Source organism: Caretta caretta, chromosome 2, assembly GCF_965140235.1.
Source record: "Caretta caretta isolate rCarCar2 chromosome 2, rCarCar1.hap1, whole genome shotgun sequence".
Classification (NCBI taxonomy): domain Eukaryota; kingdom Metazoa; phylum Chordata; order Testudines; family Cheloniidae; genus Caretta; species Caretta caretta.
This window is the reverse complement of record NC_134207.1, coordinates 38,701,632-38,715,972: the sequence shown is the minus strand read 5'-3', so window position 1 is coordinate 38,715,972 and position 14,341 is coordinate 38,701,632. Positions and strand designations below refer to the sequence as shown.

Genomic DNA, 14,341 nt, shown 5'->3' with positions numbered 1-14,341 from the left:
TTGATTGGTTTGAATAGAGGAGAGTGGCCAATGGCCTGTAGAATTTTATTTAAACTAAACAAAGCTGGTTTGAGTTAGAAATGCAAAAGCGCAGCTGAAACCTAATATCTAGTCATTTCTTCCACACTCTTAACTACAATCTGGACACACTTTCTTTCTTTTTTTTTAAATTAGCCCCAGGGCTGAGATTTTTAGCAAAATGTTATGCCTAGTCTATAAAAGTTTACCAGGTGAGCAGCACTGCTAAGAACTGTTGAAATGAGTGTGACTTTTATGACACTGTCTCTGATAAGAGCATCCTGCACACCTAACTAGAATACATCCATTATATGTGTCTTTTGTATCACACTTAGAACATCCATGTTGTATGGCCCCAAGGTGAATGCTAGAATGAACAATGAAATATATTTGCTACAATATTTTAAGAATGAAGAGATACCAGGCTATGATCATCTTCCATTAAGATATAAACAGATGAAATACCTTATAATTTATGGTTTCCGTATTAAAATTATATTTTGTACAAGTTGCTGAGCTAGATGTTTTAAGATCAGGTGTCAGGCAGCAGCACACAAAACAGTTTATAGCAGGCATCAGAGATAAGATCTTCTAGGAATGCTTAAAGGCAGGAATGCCTCCTTCCTTTCTCCTCTGCCATGATGCCTATAATAAACTTCCCCCTATTTTTGGATGAAGTCTGGTGTAGTGTAGTGCTCTTTGGCAAAATCCTGGCCCAATTAAGACAAAGGAAGCTTTGCCATTGACATCAATGGGGCTGGAATGTCACCCATGGGATCATATTTGCCCGCTACTTTGGGGTATGCTCATTTATTAGGGTAACTCTTCTGTGGGGGAGGTGTTTCTGTAATTCTATCAATGTGCTGCTTGTGTCACTTGTGTTTTCATATGGAGCTCTACTTCTCCCTTCTGCAAGTTCCCTCCAATGGAGCTATCCTGTGGGACCTAGGTTCCCCAGGGCTGGGTTCCTCCAGCCCCAGATGAACACACACAGTGTGTCTGAGCGGACTGGGTTAATCAGCACTTCCAAGCTGTCACCCTTATATGCCATGGGCACCGCACCGGCATAGAGTATGCCTGAGCAGGCTGGGTCGAGCAGCACTTCCAAGCAGCCACCCTCCTATGCCACAGATTCAGCACGTCCCTATCCCCACTTTCACATTACAATTGTTCTGGTAGTAACCCACTTGAAGAGCAAATCCCGTAGGATTTTTGGGCACTACAGGGATCTTTAGCTTAGATAAGAGGAGCGTTGCTGCAAAGCGAATAGGGAAGCCAAAAAACACAGAGAAAGAGAAAGAGAAAGAGAAAGAGAAAAACAACCAGCTTAACAATAAAAGTTATTTATTGCCAGGTAATAACCATAGAAGGAGAGCCAAACAAACAAAACAGTTACAATATTAAATCTAGCTTAAATTTGATTACAAAAATCAGGTTTAGAAAACTATACCTGATCACACAAGTCAGGGTTAGAAAGCTATACCTAGAGTAGAAAAAAAAAAAGAGAGAGAGAGAGAGAGAAATGGATTCTCACCACTCTGTGAAGCTTCAATCGGTCAGAGTTCCCACATTGTGGTGGTAGCTGAGGGTCCAGAATGCTGGAGACAGGCAGAGCCCCCAGCACGATCAGTCAGGAAAAGATGAAGTCCCAATGGAACTGATGCAGATTTTGGATCCAGGCATCAGAACACTTACTTGAGTGTGGGTAGGGTTTTTTTGGTAGGGAAACAACACTGGTTCAAAGGAAAACACTAGATTTGTTTATGGGTAAACTGATGGTTCAAGGGAGTATACCAGAGTTGTTTTGTTCAGGCTAGACAATAGGAACTTATCATTCCGGCTATGGATGGTGTTCCTTTGAGGGAGCTCACAATGCAATTAGGCAGCTTCACTATTTTGGATACCAATAAAGGATTTATTACTAGAATTGATCTGATAACTACTAAGTTGGGTGTGTGCAGGCATGGGTTCATTAACATCTGGAGCAGAGATTCCCCCTGTCATGCAGTGCTTCCCTGCTTTTCTGGTTTCAGAGTTCAGTGCGGTTCTTACCTTGGAATTTCTGTTCTCCATTCTGTATGCTAATGGAGATGCCTCCCTGTCCCATCTTCGATGCAAATGAGGCTAGGAGAGTTGCCTTAATCCTGTCACCCTTGTCCTGAGGGGTTTAGGTGCATCTCCCACTTCCTTTTCATTGCTTTTTGTAAGTCTTTCTTCTGATTGGTTTTGGTTCAAGCAGAGGCTGGCTGGGGGTGGGGGGGGTGTCCTTTATGATTCATACAAGCTGGATACTGTGCCCTGGTTCCCCAAGAACAAAGAGCTGACAGGTAACACCCCTTTATCTTCAAGGGACTCAATGGTCTGGGCCCAGGATACTTAAAAGATCGCCTGAAGCTCCAGGATGAGGACCACGGTCAACAACAATGGAGCTGTCCACAACCAGCGTAAATCTCCCTGCACAGGAGACCGAGCTTTCTTTGGGTCAGTTCTAGCCTGTGGAACATACTCCCACAGGATAAAAGAACCAAATCCAACACCAACACTTTCCATTCTAAGGATAAGAAGTATTTTGACGTGGCCTTCAATAACAGACACACACAGCACAGCCCACATAAAATCAAACAACCTCTCAATTTTCCCCTTGGTGAGAAAAAGGGAGAAGAGAGAATCACACGTGACAGATGTTAGCCACAGTGTTTAATACACTAGTGGAAGACTCGCAGGTACTTCAGTGATTAGGGTGTCATAAGAACCTGAATAGAATAGTGTGCAGGATAATCACATAATTAAAAAAAGCTATGACACTTTGTATGAAGATACAGCAGGGAGGTATGGCAACCATTCTCCTTAGTTGTTTCATTAGCAAAGAGTGAAGCTGAAAACACATTAAGATGAACAAATGGAACTTTATTAAACCCTTTGCTCTAGTCTGTCCATGTGGCTAAGTTGCTTCCAGCCTAATTCCATGTGTTCCCTGGGTGTCCCAGCAACAACAGTCCCTCCAGGGAACATGGGCCCTTTGATTCCTATTCCACTGCTCATGAGACACATGGGGAAAAAACACACATTACCTTATACGTGGACTAGAAGCTATGTTAGTAGGTACATTACATTGGAACATTGATGTTTCAAAGGAATGCCAGTATACTGCTTTGCAGCAAGCAGGAGGTTAAAATTCCTATGTGGGGGAATGATAGCAAATATAGAGATACAATTCTTGCACTTTATAAATAATTGTCAGCCTAATTAAAACCTGGTGTCTAGAAAGGTCATTCTCTTTATTCTTTAATTATGAGGTAGCACTTTATTTCTGCCCTCAGAAATAACCCTGGAATTACGTTGTAAAATTACTCAGTTATTACATATTGATGCTGCAGATGCAGTTGAATATCTGGCTAGAGCCTTTGAGAACTGACTCTCTGGCCAGTCAGAAGGAGATGCAAGAGGCAGTGTGGAACACTTAGCCCTGGTCTACACTAGGACTTTAGGTCGAATTTAGCAGCGTTAAATCGATGTAAACCTGCACCCGTCCACACAATGAAGCCCTTTATTTTGACTTAAAGGGCTCTTAAAATCGATTTCCTTACTCCACCCCTGACAAGTGGATTAGCGCTTAAATCGACGTTGCCGGCTCGAATTTGGGGTACTGTGGACACAATTAGATGGTATTGGCCTCCGGGAGCTATCCCAGAGTGCTCCATTGTGACCACTCTGGACAGCACTCTCAACTCAGATGCACTGGCCAAGTAGACAGGAAAAGAACCGCGAACTTTTGAATCTCATTTCCTGTTTGGCCAGCGTGGCAAGCTGCAAGTGACCATGCAGAGCTCATCAGCACAGGTGACCATGATGGAGTCCCAGAATCGCAAAAGAGCTCCAGCATGGACCGAACGGGAGGTACGGGATCTGATCGCTGTTTGGGGAGAGGAATCCGTGCTATCAGAACTCCGTTCCAGTTTTCGAAATGCCAAAACCTTTGTGAAAATCTCCCAGGGCATGAAGGACAGAGGCCATAACAGGGACCCGAAGCAGTGCCGCGTGAAACTGAAGGAGCTGAGGCAAGCCTACCAGAAAACCAGAGAGGCGAACAGCCGCTCTGGGTCAGAGCCCCAAACATGCCACTTCTATGATGAGCTGCATGCCATTTTAGGGGGTTCAGCCACCACTACCCCAGCTGTGTTGTTTGACTCCTTCAATGGAGATGGAGGCAATACGGAAGCAGGTTTTGGGGACGAAGATGATGATGATGAGGAGGAGGTTGTAGATAGCTCACAGCAAGCAAGCGGAGAAACCGGTTTTCCCGACAGCCAGGAACTGTTTCTCACCCTAGACCTGGAGCCAGTACCCCCCGAACCCACCCAAGGCTGCCTCCTGGACCCAGCAGGCGGAGAAGGGACCTCTGGTGAGTGTACCTTTTAAAATACTATACATGGTTTAAAAGCAAGCATGTGAAAGGATTACTTTGCCCTGGCATTTGCGGTTCTCCTAGATGTAGTCCTAAAGCCTTTGCAAAAGGTTTCTGGGGAGGGCAGCCTTATTGCGTCCTTCATGGTAGGACACTTTACCACTCCAGGCCAGTAACACGTACTCGGGAATCACTGTAGAACAAAGCATTGCAGTGTATGTTTGCTGGCATTCAACCAAAATCCGTTCTTTATCTCTCTGTGTTATCCTCAGGAGAGTGAGATATAATTCATGGTCACCTGGTTGAAATAGAGTGCTTTTCTTCAGGGGACACTCAGAGGAGCCCATTCCTGCTGGGCTGTTTGCCTGTGGCTAAACAGAAATGTTCCCCGCTGTTAGCCACAGGGAGGGGGGAAGGTTGAGGGGGTAGTCACGCGGTGGGAGGAGGCAAAATGCGACCTTGTAACGAAAGCACATGTGCTATGTATGTAATGTTAACAGCAAGGTTTACCCTGAAAGAGTGTAGCTACTGTTTTATAAAATATGTCTTTTTAAATACCGCTGTCCCTTTTTTTTTCTCCACCAGCTGCATGTGTTTCAATGATCACAGGACCTTCTCCTTCCCAGAGGCTAGTGAAGCTTAGAAAGAAAAAAAAACGCACTCGCGATGAAATGTTCTCCGAGCTCATGCTGTCCTCCCACACTGACAGAGCACAGACGAATGCGTGGAGGCAGACAATGTCAGAGTGCAGGAAAGCACAAAATGACCGGGAGGAGAGGTGGCGGGCTGAAGAGAGTAAGTGGCGGGCTGAAGCTCAAATGTGGCGGCAGCGTGATGAGAGGAGGCAGGATTCAATGCTGAGGCTGCTGCAGGACCAAACCAGTATGCTCCAGTGTATGGTTGAGCTGCAGCAAAGGCAGCTGGAGCACAGACTGCCACTGCAGCCCCTCTGTAACCAACCGCCCTCCTCCCCAAGTTCCATAGCCTCCACACCCAGACGCCCAAGAACGCGGTTGGGGGGCCTCCGGCCAACCAGCCACTCCACCACAGAGGATTGCCCAAAAAAAAGAAGGCTGTCATTCAATAAATTTTAAAGTTGTAAACTTTTAAAGTGCTGTGCTTAAAGTGCTGTGTGGCATTTTCCTTCCCTCCTCCACCACCCCTCCTGGGCTACCTTGGTAGTCATCCCCCTATTTGTGTGATGAATGAATAAAGAATGCATGAATGTGAAGCAACAATGACTTTATTGTCTCTGCAAGCGGTGATTGAAGGGAGGAGGGGCGGGTGGTTAGCTTACAGGGAAGTAGAGTGAACCAAGGGGTGGGGGGTTTCATCAAGGAGAAACAAACAGAACTTTCACACCGTAGCCTGGCCAGTCATGAAACTGGTTTTCAAAGCTTCTCTGATGCGTACCGCGCCCCCCTGTGCTCTTCTAACCGCCCTGGTGTCTGGCTGCGCGTAACCAGCAGCCAGGCGATTTGCCTCAACCTCCCACCCCGCCATAAACGTCTCCCCCTTACTCTGACAGATATTGTGGAGCACACAGCAAGCAGTAATAACAGTGGGAATATTGGTTTCGCTGAGGTCTAAGCGAGTCAGTAAACTGCGCCAGCGCGCCTTTAAACGTCCAAATGCACATTCTACCACCATTCTGCACTTGCTCAGCCTGTAGTTGAACAGCTCCTGACTACTGTCCAGGCTGCCTGTGTACGGCTTCATGAGCCATGGCATTAAGGGGTAGGCTGGGTCCCCAAGGATACATATAGGCATTTCAACATCCCCAACAGTTATTTTCTGGTCTGGGAATAAAGTCCCTTCCTGCAGCTTTTGAAACAGACCAGAGTTCCTGAAGATGCGAGCATTATGCACCTTTCCCGGCCATCCCACGTTAATGTTGGTGAAACGTCCCTTGTGATCCACCAGAGCTTGCAGCACTATCGAAAAGTACCCCTTGCGGTTTATGTACTCGGCGGCTTGGTGCTCCGGTGCCAAGATAGGGATATGGGTTCCGTCTATAGCCCCACCACAGTTAGGGAATCCCATTGCAGCAAAGCCATCCACTATGACCTGCACATTTCCCAGGGTCACTACCCTTGATATCAGCAGATCTTTGATTGCGTGGGCTACTTGCATCACAGCAGCCCCCACAGTAGATTTGCCCACTCCAAATTGATTCCCAACTGACCGGTAGCTGTCTGGCGTTGCAAGCTTCCACAGGGCTATCGCCACTCGCTTCTCAACTGTGAGGGCTGCTCTCATCTTGGTATTCATGCGCTTCAGGGCAGGGGAAAGCAAGTCACAAAGTTCCATGAAAGTGCCCTTACGCATGCGAAAGTTTCGCAGCCACTGGGAATCGTCCCAGACCTGCAACACTATGCGGTCCCACCAGTCTGTGCTTGTTTCCCGAGCCCAGAATCGGTGTTCCACAGCATGAACCTGCCCCATTAGCACCATGATGCATGCATTGGCAGGGCCCATGCTTTCAGAGAAATCTGTGTCCATGTCCTGATCACTCACGGGACCGCGCTGACGTCGCCTCCTCGCCCGGTATCGCTTTGCCAGGTTCTGGTGCTGCATATACTGCTGGATAATGCGTGTGGTGTTTAATGTGCTCCTAATTGCCAAAGTGAGCTGAGCGGCCTCCATGCTTGCCTTGGTATGGCGTCCGCACAGAAAAAAGGCGCGGAACGATTGTCTGCCGTTGCTCTGACGGAGGGAGGGGCGACTGACGACACGGCTTACAGGGTTGGCTTCAGGGAGCTAAGATCAACAAAGGGGGTGCCTGTACATCAAGGAGTATTTCAGGCAGGACTTCACGGAGGGTTCCAATAAGAAATGGTGCACCTAAGTTATTGTTCTTATTGGAACAAGGAGGTTAGCCTGGCCTCTGACTGATACATGCCTAGATTTACCTCGCTGCACCTTCTCTGTGAGTGACTGCAGTGTGACCTAGAGGAATGAGTCCCCTAGACAGGGGAGGAGGCAAATGAGTACAAAACAAATCTGGTCTATTTCTTGTTTTGACCCACTCCATCTATCTTTTACATCTTTGGCTGGCAGCAGACGGTGCAGAAGGACTGCATGCCATCCACATCTCATGGCTGCTCCGCAGAAGATGGTACAGTACGACTGCTAGCCATCCCCATCTCTTGCCTGCCTGGCAGAAGATGGTACAATATGACTACTAGCAATCCTCATCTCTTGCCTGCCTGGCAGAAGATGGTACAGTACGACTGCTAGCAGTCCGTATCGCCTGCCCGCTCACCATAAGACGGTTCAATAGGACTGACTGCAGGACTAAAGAGAATGACCTGGTCAAGTCACTCCAAATTTAGTCCCTGCACCCATGTCTGCCCAGGCGTTCCCAGCCGACGTGGCCAGGAGCACCTCGGACACGACGAGGACGACTACCAATCGTATTGCACCGTCTGCTGCCAGAAGGCAATGGGTTGCTGCTACTGTGCAGCAAAGCCGTACCGCGTCTGCCAGCACCCAGGAGACATAGGGTGACGGTTACCTGAGCGGGCTCCATGCTTGCCGTGGTATGGCGTCTGCACAGGTAACTCAGGAAAAAAGGCGCGAAATGATTGTCTGCCCTTGCTTTCACGGAGGGAGGGAGGGAGGGAACGGGGGCCTGACGATATATACCCAGAACCACCCGCGACAATGTTTTAGCCCCATCAGGCATTGGGATCTCAACCCAGAATTCCAATGGGCAGCGGAGACTGCGGGAACTGTGGGATAGCTACCCACAGTGCAACGCTCCGGAAGTCGACTCTAGCCTCGGTACTGTGGAAGCGCTCCGCCGAGTTAATGCACTTAATGCACTTAGAGCATTTTCTGTGGGGACACACACACTCGAATATATAAAACCGATTTCTAAAAAACCGACTTCTATAAATTCAACCTTATTCCGTAGTGTAGACGTACCCTTAGAAAGAAGCAGGCTACTCTCCACCTTTACCACTTGCAAGTACCATGACAGTGACATAAGACAGCGTAGTGTAAAGCTGCAGATGAATTTTCACATCTTTGATTTTACGAGCTCCAGGACAGCATTAGGAAAATGTATTGCCTTATTAAATTAAAAAGATAGGCATGATTTTCAAATGAAGGCAGATTCAGAAGCTGACAAGCCATGTCTGTTATACATAGCCACTTTAGGACTAGAAGATTATATATAGTCTTTCGGTGTAAAGTTACTCAGCATAATGATCTCCATAGATTCCAGCTCTCACCATGGAACACTGGGAAAGCTACTCTGATTCTACAAAAAGAAAAGGAGTACTTGTGGCACCTTAGAGACTAACAAATTTATTTGAGCATAAGCTTTCGTGAGCTACAGCTCATTTCATTGGATGCGCATCCGATGAAGTGAGCTGTAGCTCACGAAAGCTTATGCTCAAATACATTTGTTAGTCTCTAAGGCGCCACAAGTAATTTTTTACTTTTTACTAATACAGACCTAACACGGCTGCTACTCTGAAATCTGATTCTACATTACAGTCAGGTTCCTTCCTGTATCAGATTAGCAACTATATGGTCACTTACCCAATGGGCCTTAGGTATCTGAGGCTCTGCAGCTGCACTGGGGCCAAAGTAAAGAACTGAATCTTATTGGTGAAAACTTAGGGGAGGCTGCCAAACAGTTCTCAAGCACCTGTCCTGCTGTGGATCAGGAGTTCAGATTCCTCTATGGTGAGAGGATGTGTAAGGGCCTTCCCCTCAGCTTCAGTTCTCAGTCTCCTGCAGAGACTCCTTAGGGCCTCAGAGTATGTTTACACTACATAATTAAGATGATCTTATAGATTTTTAGAAATTGATTTTATACAGTCAATTGCGTATGTCCATACTAAGCGCATTAAGTTAGCGGGGTGCATCCACAGTACCGTGGCTAGCGTTGACTTTTGGAGCGTTGCACTGTGGGTAGCTATCCCACAGTTCCCGCAGTCTCTGCTGCCCATTGGAATTCTGGGTTGAGCTCCCAGTGCCTGATAGGGCAAAAACATTGTTGCGGGTGTTTTGGGTACATGTCATCAGTCACCCCTCCCTCTGTGAAAGCAATGGCAGACAATCATTTCTCACCTTTTTTCCGTGCAGATGCCATACTGCTGTCAGCAGACAGCGCAAACCGTCGTCATCCACCTCTTCCGCTGCAACTCTGCTCTGCTGCTCTTGTCTCAATAGCAAATTTCTCCATGTTATCTGTCATGTGCTCCTGGGTACCTGTGTTCTTGCTTGGGAAATGTGCGTGGTGCTAACCGTCGTCCTCTACCGCTTTCACTGCAACTCTGCTCTCCTGGTGCCATGAATCCACCTCGCAGGTCCTCTTGTCGTTCTGTATAATCATGTATTCTTGTGGTATCTGTTGTCATCCACCACTTCCGCTGCAACTCTGCTCTCCTGCAGATGCCATACCACGACAAACATGGAGCCCACTCATCTCACTGCTGCTGTTGTGAGCATTGCAAACACCTCACGCATTATTCTGCGGTACGTACAGAACCTGCAAAAGCAGGCGAGGAGGCGACGACAGCGCGATCACAATAGTGATGAGGACGTGGACACTGACTTCTCTCAAAGCACGGGTACTGGCAATTTGGATATCACGGTGGTAATGGGGCAGGTTCGTCCCACGGAACGCCAATTCTGGGCCTGGGAAACAAGCACAGACTGGTGGGACTTCATCGTGTTGCAGGTCTGGGATGATTCCCAGTGGCTGCGAAACTTTCAGGGCACTTTCATGGAACTTTGTGACTTGCTTTCCCCTACCCTGAAGCGCATGAATCCAAGATGAGAGCAGCCCTCACAGTTGAGAAGTGAGTGGTGATAGCCCTCTGGAAGCTTGCAATGCCAAACAGCCACCCGTCAGTCGAGAATCAATTTGGAGTAGGTAAATCTGCTGTGGGGGCTGCTGTGATCCAAGTAGCGAATGTAATCACTGTGCTGCTGCTATCAAGGGTAGTGACTCTGGGAAATGTGCAGGTCATAGTGAATGGCTTTGCTGCAATGGGATTCCTTAACTGTGGTGGGGTGATAGATGGAACCCACATCCCTATTTTGGGTCTGGACCACCTTGGCAGCCAGTACGTAAACCACAAGGGGTATTTTTCAATGGCGCTGCAAGCACTGGTGGATCACAAGGGACGTTTCACTGACATCAACTTAGGATGGCCGGGAAAGGTGCATGACGGTTGCATCTTCCAGAACTCTGGTCTGTTTAAACAGCTGCAGGAAGGAACTTACTTCCCTGATGAGAAAATAACCATTGGGGATGGTGAAATGGCTATAGTTATCTTTGAGGACCCAGCCTACCCCTTAATGCCATGGCTCATAAAGCCATACACAGGCACCCCGGACAGTAGTAAGGAGCAGTTCAACTATAGTCTGAGCAAGTGCAGAATGGTGGTAGAATGTACATTTGGATGTTTAAAAGCTTGCTGGCACAGTTTACTGACTCGGTTAGACCTCAGGAAAACCAATATTCCCATTGTTATTGCCGCTTGTTGTGTGCTCCACAATATCTATGAGAGTAAGGGTGGGGGGGAGGGAGAAAGACATTTATGGTGGGGTGGGAGGTTGAGGCAAATCGTCTGGCTGCCAATTATGCACAGCTAGACACCAGGGCGATTAGAAGAGCATAGCTGGGCACCCTGTGCATCAGAGAAGCTTTGAAAACCAGTTTCATGGCTGGCCAGGCTACGGTGTGACAGTTCTGTTTGTTTCTCCTTGATGAAAACCCACCCCCTTGGTTGACTACTTCCCTATAAGCCAACTGACCTCCCCCCTTTGATCATCTCTTGCAGAGGCAATAAAGTCATTGTTTCAAAATCATGCATTCTTTATTAATTCATCACAAATGGGGGAAACTTGCAAGGTAGCCCAGGAGTAGTGAAGCACCTGGTGGGGTGGTGGATGAGCAGAGGAGGGAAGGACAAGGCCACACTACAGTTAAACTTATGGAATGCCAGCCTTCTGTTGCTTGGGCAATCCTCTGGGTTGGAGTGGCTGGGTGCCCGTGGCCTCCCCCATGTTTTTGGGCATCTGGCTGAGGAGGCTATGGAACTTGGGGAGGAGGGCAGGTGTTATACAGGGGCTGCAGCGGCAGTCTGTGCTCCTGCTGCCTTTCCTGCAGCTCTACCAGATGCCTGAGCATGTCAGTTTGCTCCCCCATTAGACTCAGCATTGCATCCTGCCTCCTTTCATCGTGCTCCTCCCTCCTCTTATGTTCATTTAATGCTTTCCTGGTCTCTGCCATTGTTTTTCTCCACGCAGTCTGCTGAGCTTTCAGTGTGGGAGGACTGCATGAGCTCTGACAACATTTCATCGTGAGTGCGTTTTTTCCCACCTTCTAATCTGCGCTAGCCTCTGTGATAGAGATAAAGGGAGCATAGAAAAATTTGCAGCTGCAGGAGGGAAAAAAAAAGGGAGAGTAGTATTTAAAAAGATACATTTTAGAGAACAAAGGGAAGACTATTTCACACTGAGTCAGTTTCACATTACATAGCACATGTGCTTTTGGTACAAGGTTGTATTTTGCCTCTTATATTGAGTGCCTGCCGGTTTGGTGCGAGACATCACACACACTCTGCTGGGCAACAGAATTCGGCTTGCAGGCATCCATGGTAAGGCAAAGGGTTTCAGCTTCAACCTCCATAACGTGTGGGAATGGTTTCAAACAGCAGCAATCTCCTTTCCCATACCAAGCAAAGCCCTTTGGGTTGGCCATTTAAAAGGAGGGGCTGTGGTTTTAGGGTGAATGTGCAGCACAACCCAACCCCCCCCCCCCCCCGCAATTCTCTTGGACGATCACATGGCCAGTATCAGCAAAGAGCCCTGTCAGCCAAACGCAAACAGCTCAGCATGAACGGGCCTCCCGCCACCACGTGGCTAACAGCAGGGATGATTACTTTTCAGCCAAAGGCAAACAGCCCAGCAGGAACGGGCACCTCTGAATGTCCCCTTAAACAAATTTCCCATATTTGAACCAGGTGACCATGAATAATATCACTTTCCTGAGGCTAACACAAAGAGATAAAAGAACAGATGTTGATTGAAAGCCTGGGCCCATTTGCTGCAATGTTTTGTTCTGCAATGATTCCAGACTTGCTAGGTGTGGCAAAAGTGTACTACCCCAGGGGATGGAATAAGGCTGACCTCCCCAGAAACCTTCTTCAAAGGGTTTTAGAGTACCTCCAGGAGAGCTTCATGGAGATGTCCCTGGAGGATTTCTGCTCCATCCCCAGACATGTTAACACACTTTTCTAGTAGCTATACTGGCCGTGAATGCATCCCAAGTATCGAGGGCAAATCAATCATTAAACATGCTTGCTTTTAAACCCTTTATTATATTTACAAAATGTGCACTCAGAGGTGCCTTCTCTGGCTTCATGGTCTGGGAGCCCACCTTGGGAGGGTATTGGCGCCAGGGTGATGAACAGTTCCTGGCTGCTGGGGAGAAGGGATTCTCCACTTGCCTGCTGTATGCTATCCTTAACCTCCTCCTCATCCACAAAAATCCTCATCCCTGTTGCGTGAGACTCCCCCCTTGCAGGTGGCCACGGACAGTGGTGGGGTAGTGGTAGGGGCACTCCCTAGAATTGCATGCAGCTCATCATATAAGTGGCATGTATGGGGCTCTGACCCGGAGCGACCGTTTGCATCCTTTGTTTTTTGGTAGGCTTGCCTCAACTCCTTAACTTTCAAGCGGCACTGCTGTGTGTCCCTCTTGTAGCCTCTGTCCATCATGCCCTTGGAGATTTTGGCAAATATACTGGCATTTAGTCTTTTGGAAAGGAGTTCTGCCTGTACGGATTCTTCTCCCCATACAGCGATCAGATCCAGTGTCTCCCATTTGGTCCATGCTGGAGCTCTTTTGCTATTCTGGGACTTCACGGTCACCTGTGCTGATGAGCTCTGCATGATCACACTGTTCTGATCAGCTTGCCACGCTGACCAAACAGGAAATGAAATTCAAAAGTTCCCAGGGCTTTTCCTGTGTACCTGGCCAGTGCATGAGTTGAGAGTGCTGTCCAGAGCAGTCACAATGGAGCACTCCGAGATAGCTCCTGGAGGCCAATACCATCAAATTGCATCCACACTACCCCAAATTCATCCCAGTGAGGTAGATTTTAGTGCTACTCCCCTCACCGAGGAGGAGTACAGAAATAGATTTTAAGAGCCCTTTAAGTCGACAAAACAGGCTTGGTCATGTGGACAGGTACAGGGTTAAATCAACCTAATGCTACTAAATTCAACCTAAACTCGTAGTGTAGACCAAGGCTCAGTAAGTTCACTCTTCTTGGAAGGGTAGATTTCAACTCAGATGCTATTTGCCCCCCCTCCCCAGGCAGCTATTGCAGATGCTGGCTTCCCTACAGGCCTCCTCTGTACAAACCTTTAAACCAGTTTGGGAACAGAGTACAAACACCCTTCAAGGTGAACCAGTTTCTAATGTGGTTTGGCCAGCCACTATGCATGGAGAACTGAAGCATGTGAGACCTCTTTTAAATCCCTAAATCCGTATTGCAGCCTAGCCGATTAGGAATCAAGACTCAGTGGTTTCTTATCTGACTTAGTGTTGTAAAATGCATCCCCATTACAGTAGTGCTACTTCCATCATAAACTGGATAGCAAAATACAAAAATTGGCTAAAAGTTCAGCCAAGAAGCAAAACATTTTTAAATGAGTTGAGCTGGGCAAATTAATTAAGGGTATAAGACAATTATAAAGCATTGGTCTCTGGTGTTTTATAGGGCGGTCGATTAATTTTTTTTTTTGTTAATTACGTGAGTTAACTGTGATTAATCGCAGTTTTAATTAACTAGAATACCAACTGAAATTAAATATTTTTGGAGGTTTTTCTACATTTTCAAATACGCCTCTACCCCGATATAACGCGGTCCTTGGGAGACCAAA

The 14,341-nt window shown here is 47.4% G+C and overlaps 1 protein-coding gene across 1 annotated transcript; it reads left to right on the top strand.

Annotated features, from left to right (window-relative positions):
* The first annotated feature begins 3,738 nt into the window (after positions 1–3,738).
* On the top strand, positions 3,739–5,599 carry LOC125632723 (uncharacterized). The gene is made up of 2 exons (XM_048841379.2): positions 3,739–4,420; positions 5,009–5,599. The coding sequence occupies exons 1-2, from the start codon at positions 3,838–3,840 to the stop codon at positions 5,515–5,517; spliced, it is 1,092 nt and encodes a 363-aa protein (XP_048697336.2). The 5' UTR covers positions 3,739–3,837; the 3' UTR covers positions 5,518–5,599.
* The last annotated feature ends 8,742 nt before the right edge of the window (positions 5,600–14,341 follow it).

Bases quoted from the DNA above. Each gene is read 5' to 3' on its own strand.
- LOC125632723 (XM_048841379.2), top strand. From the start codon at position 3,838: ATGCAGAGCTCATCAGCACAGGTGACCATGATGGAGTCCCAGAATCGC. The intron at 4,421-5,008 runs GTGAGTGTACCT...TTTCTCCACCAG, and splicing joins AGGCGGAGAAGGGACCTCTG to CTGCATGTGTTTCAATGATC.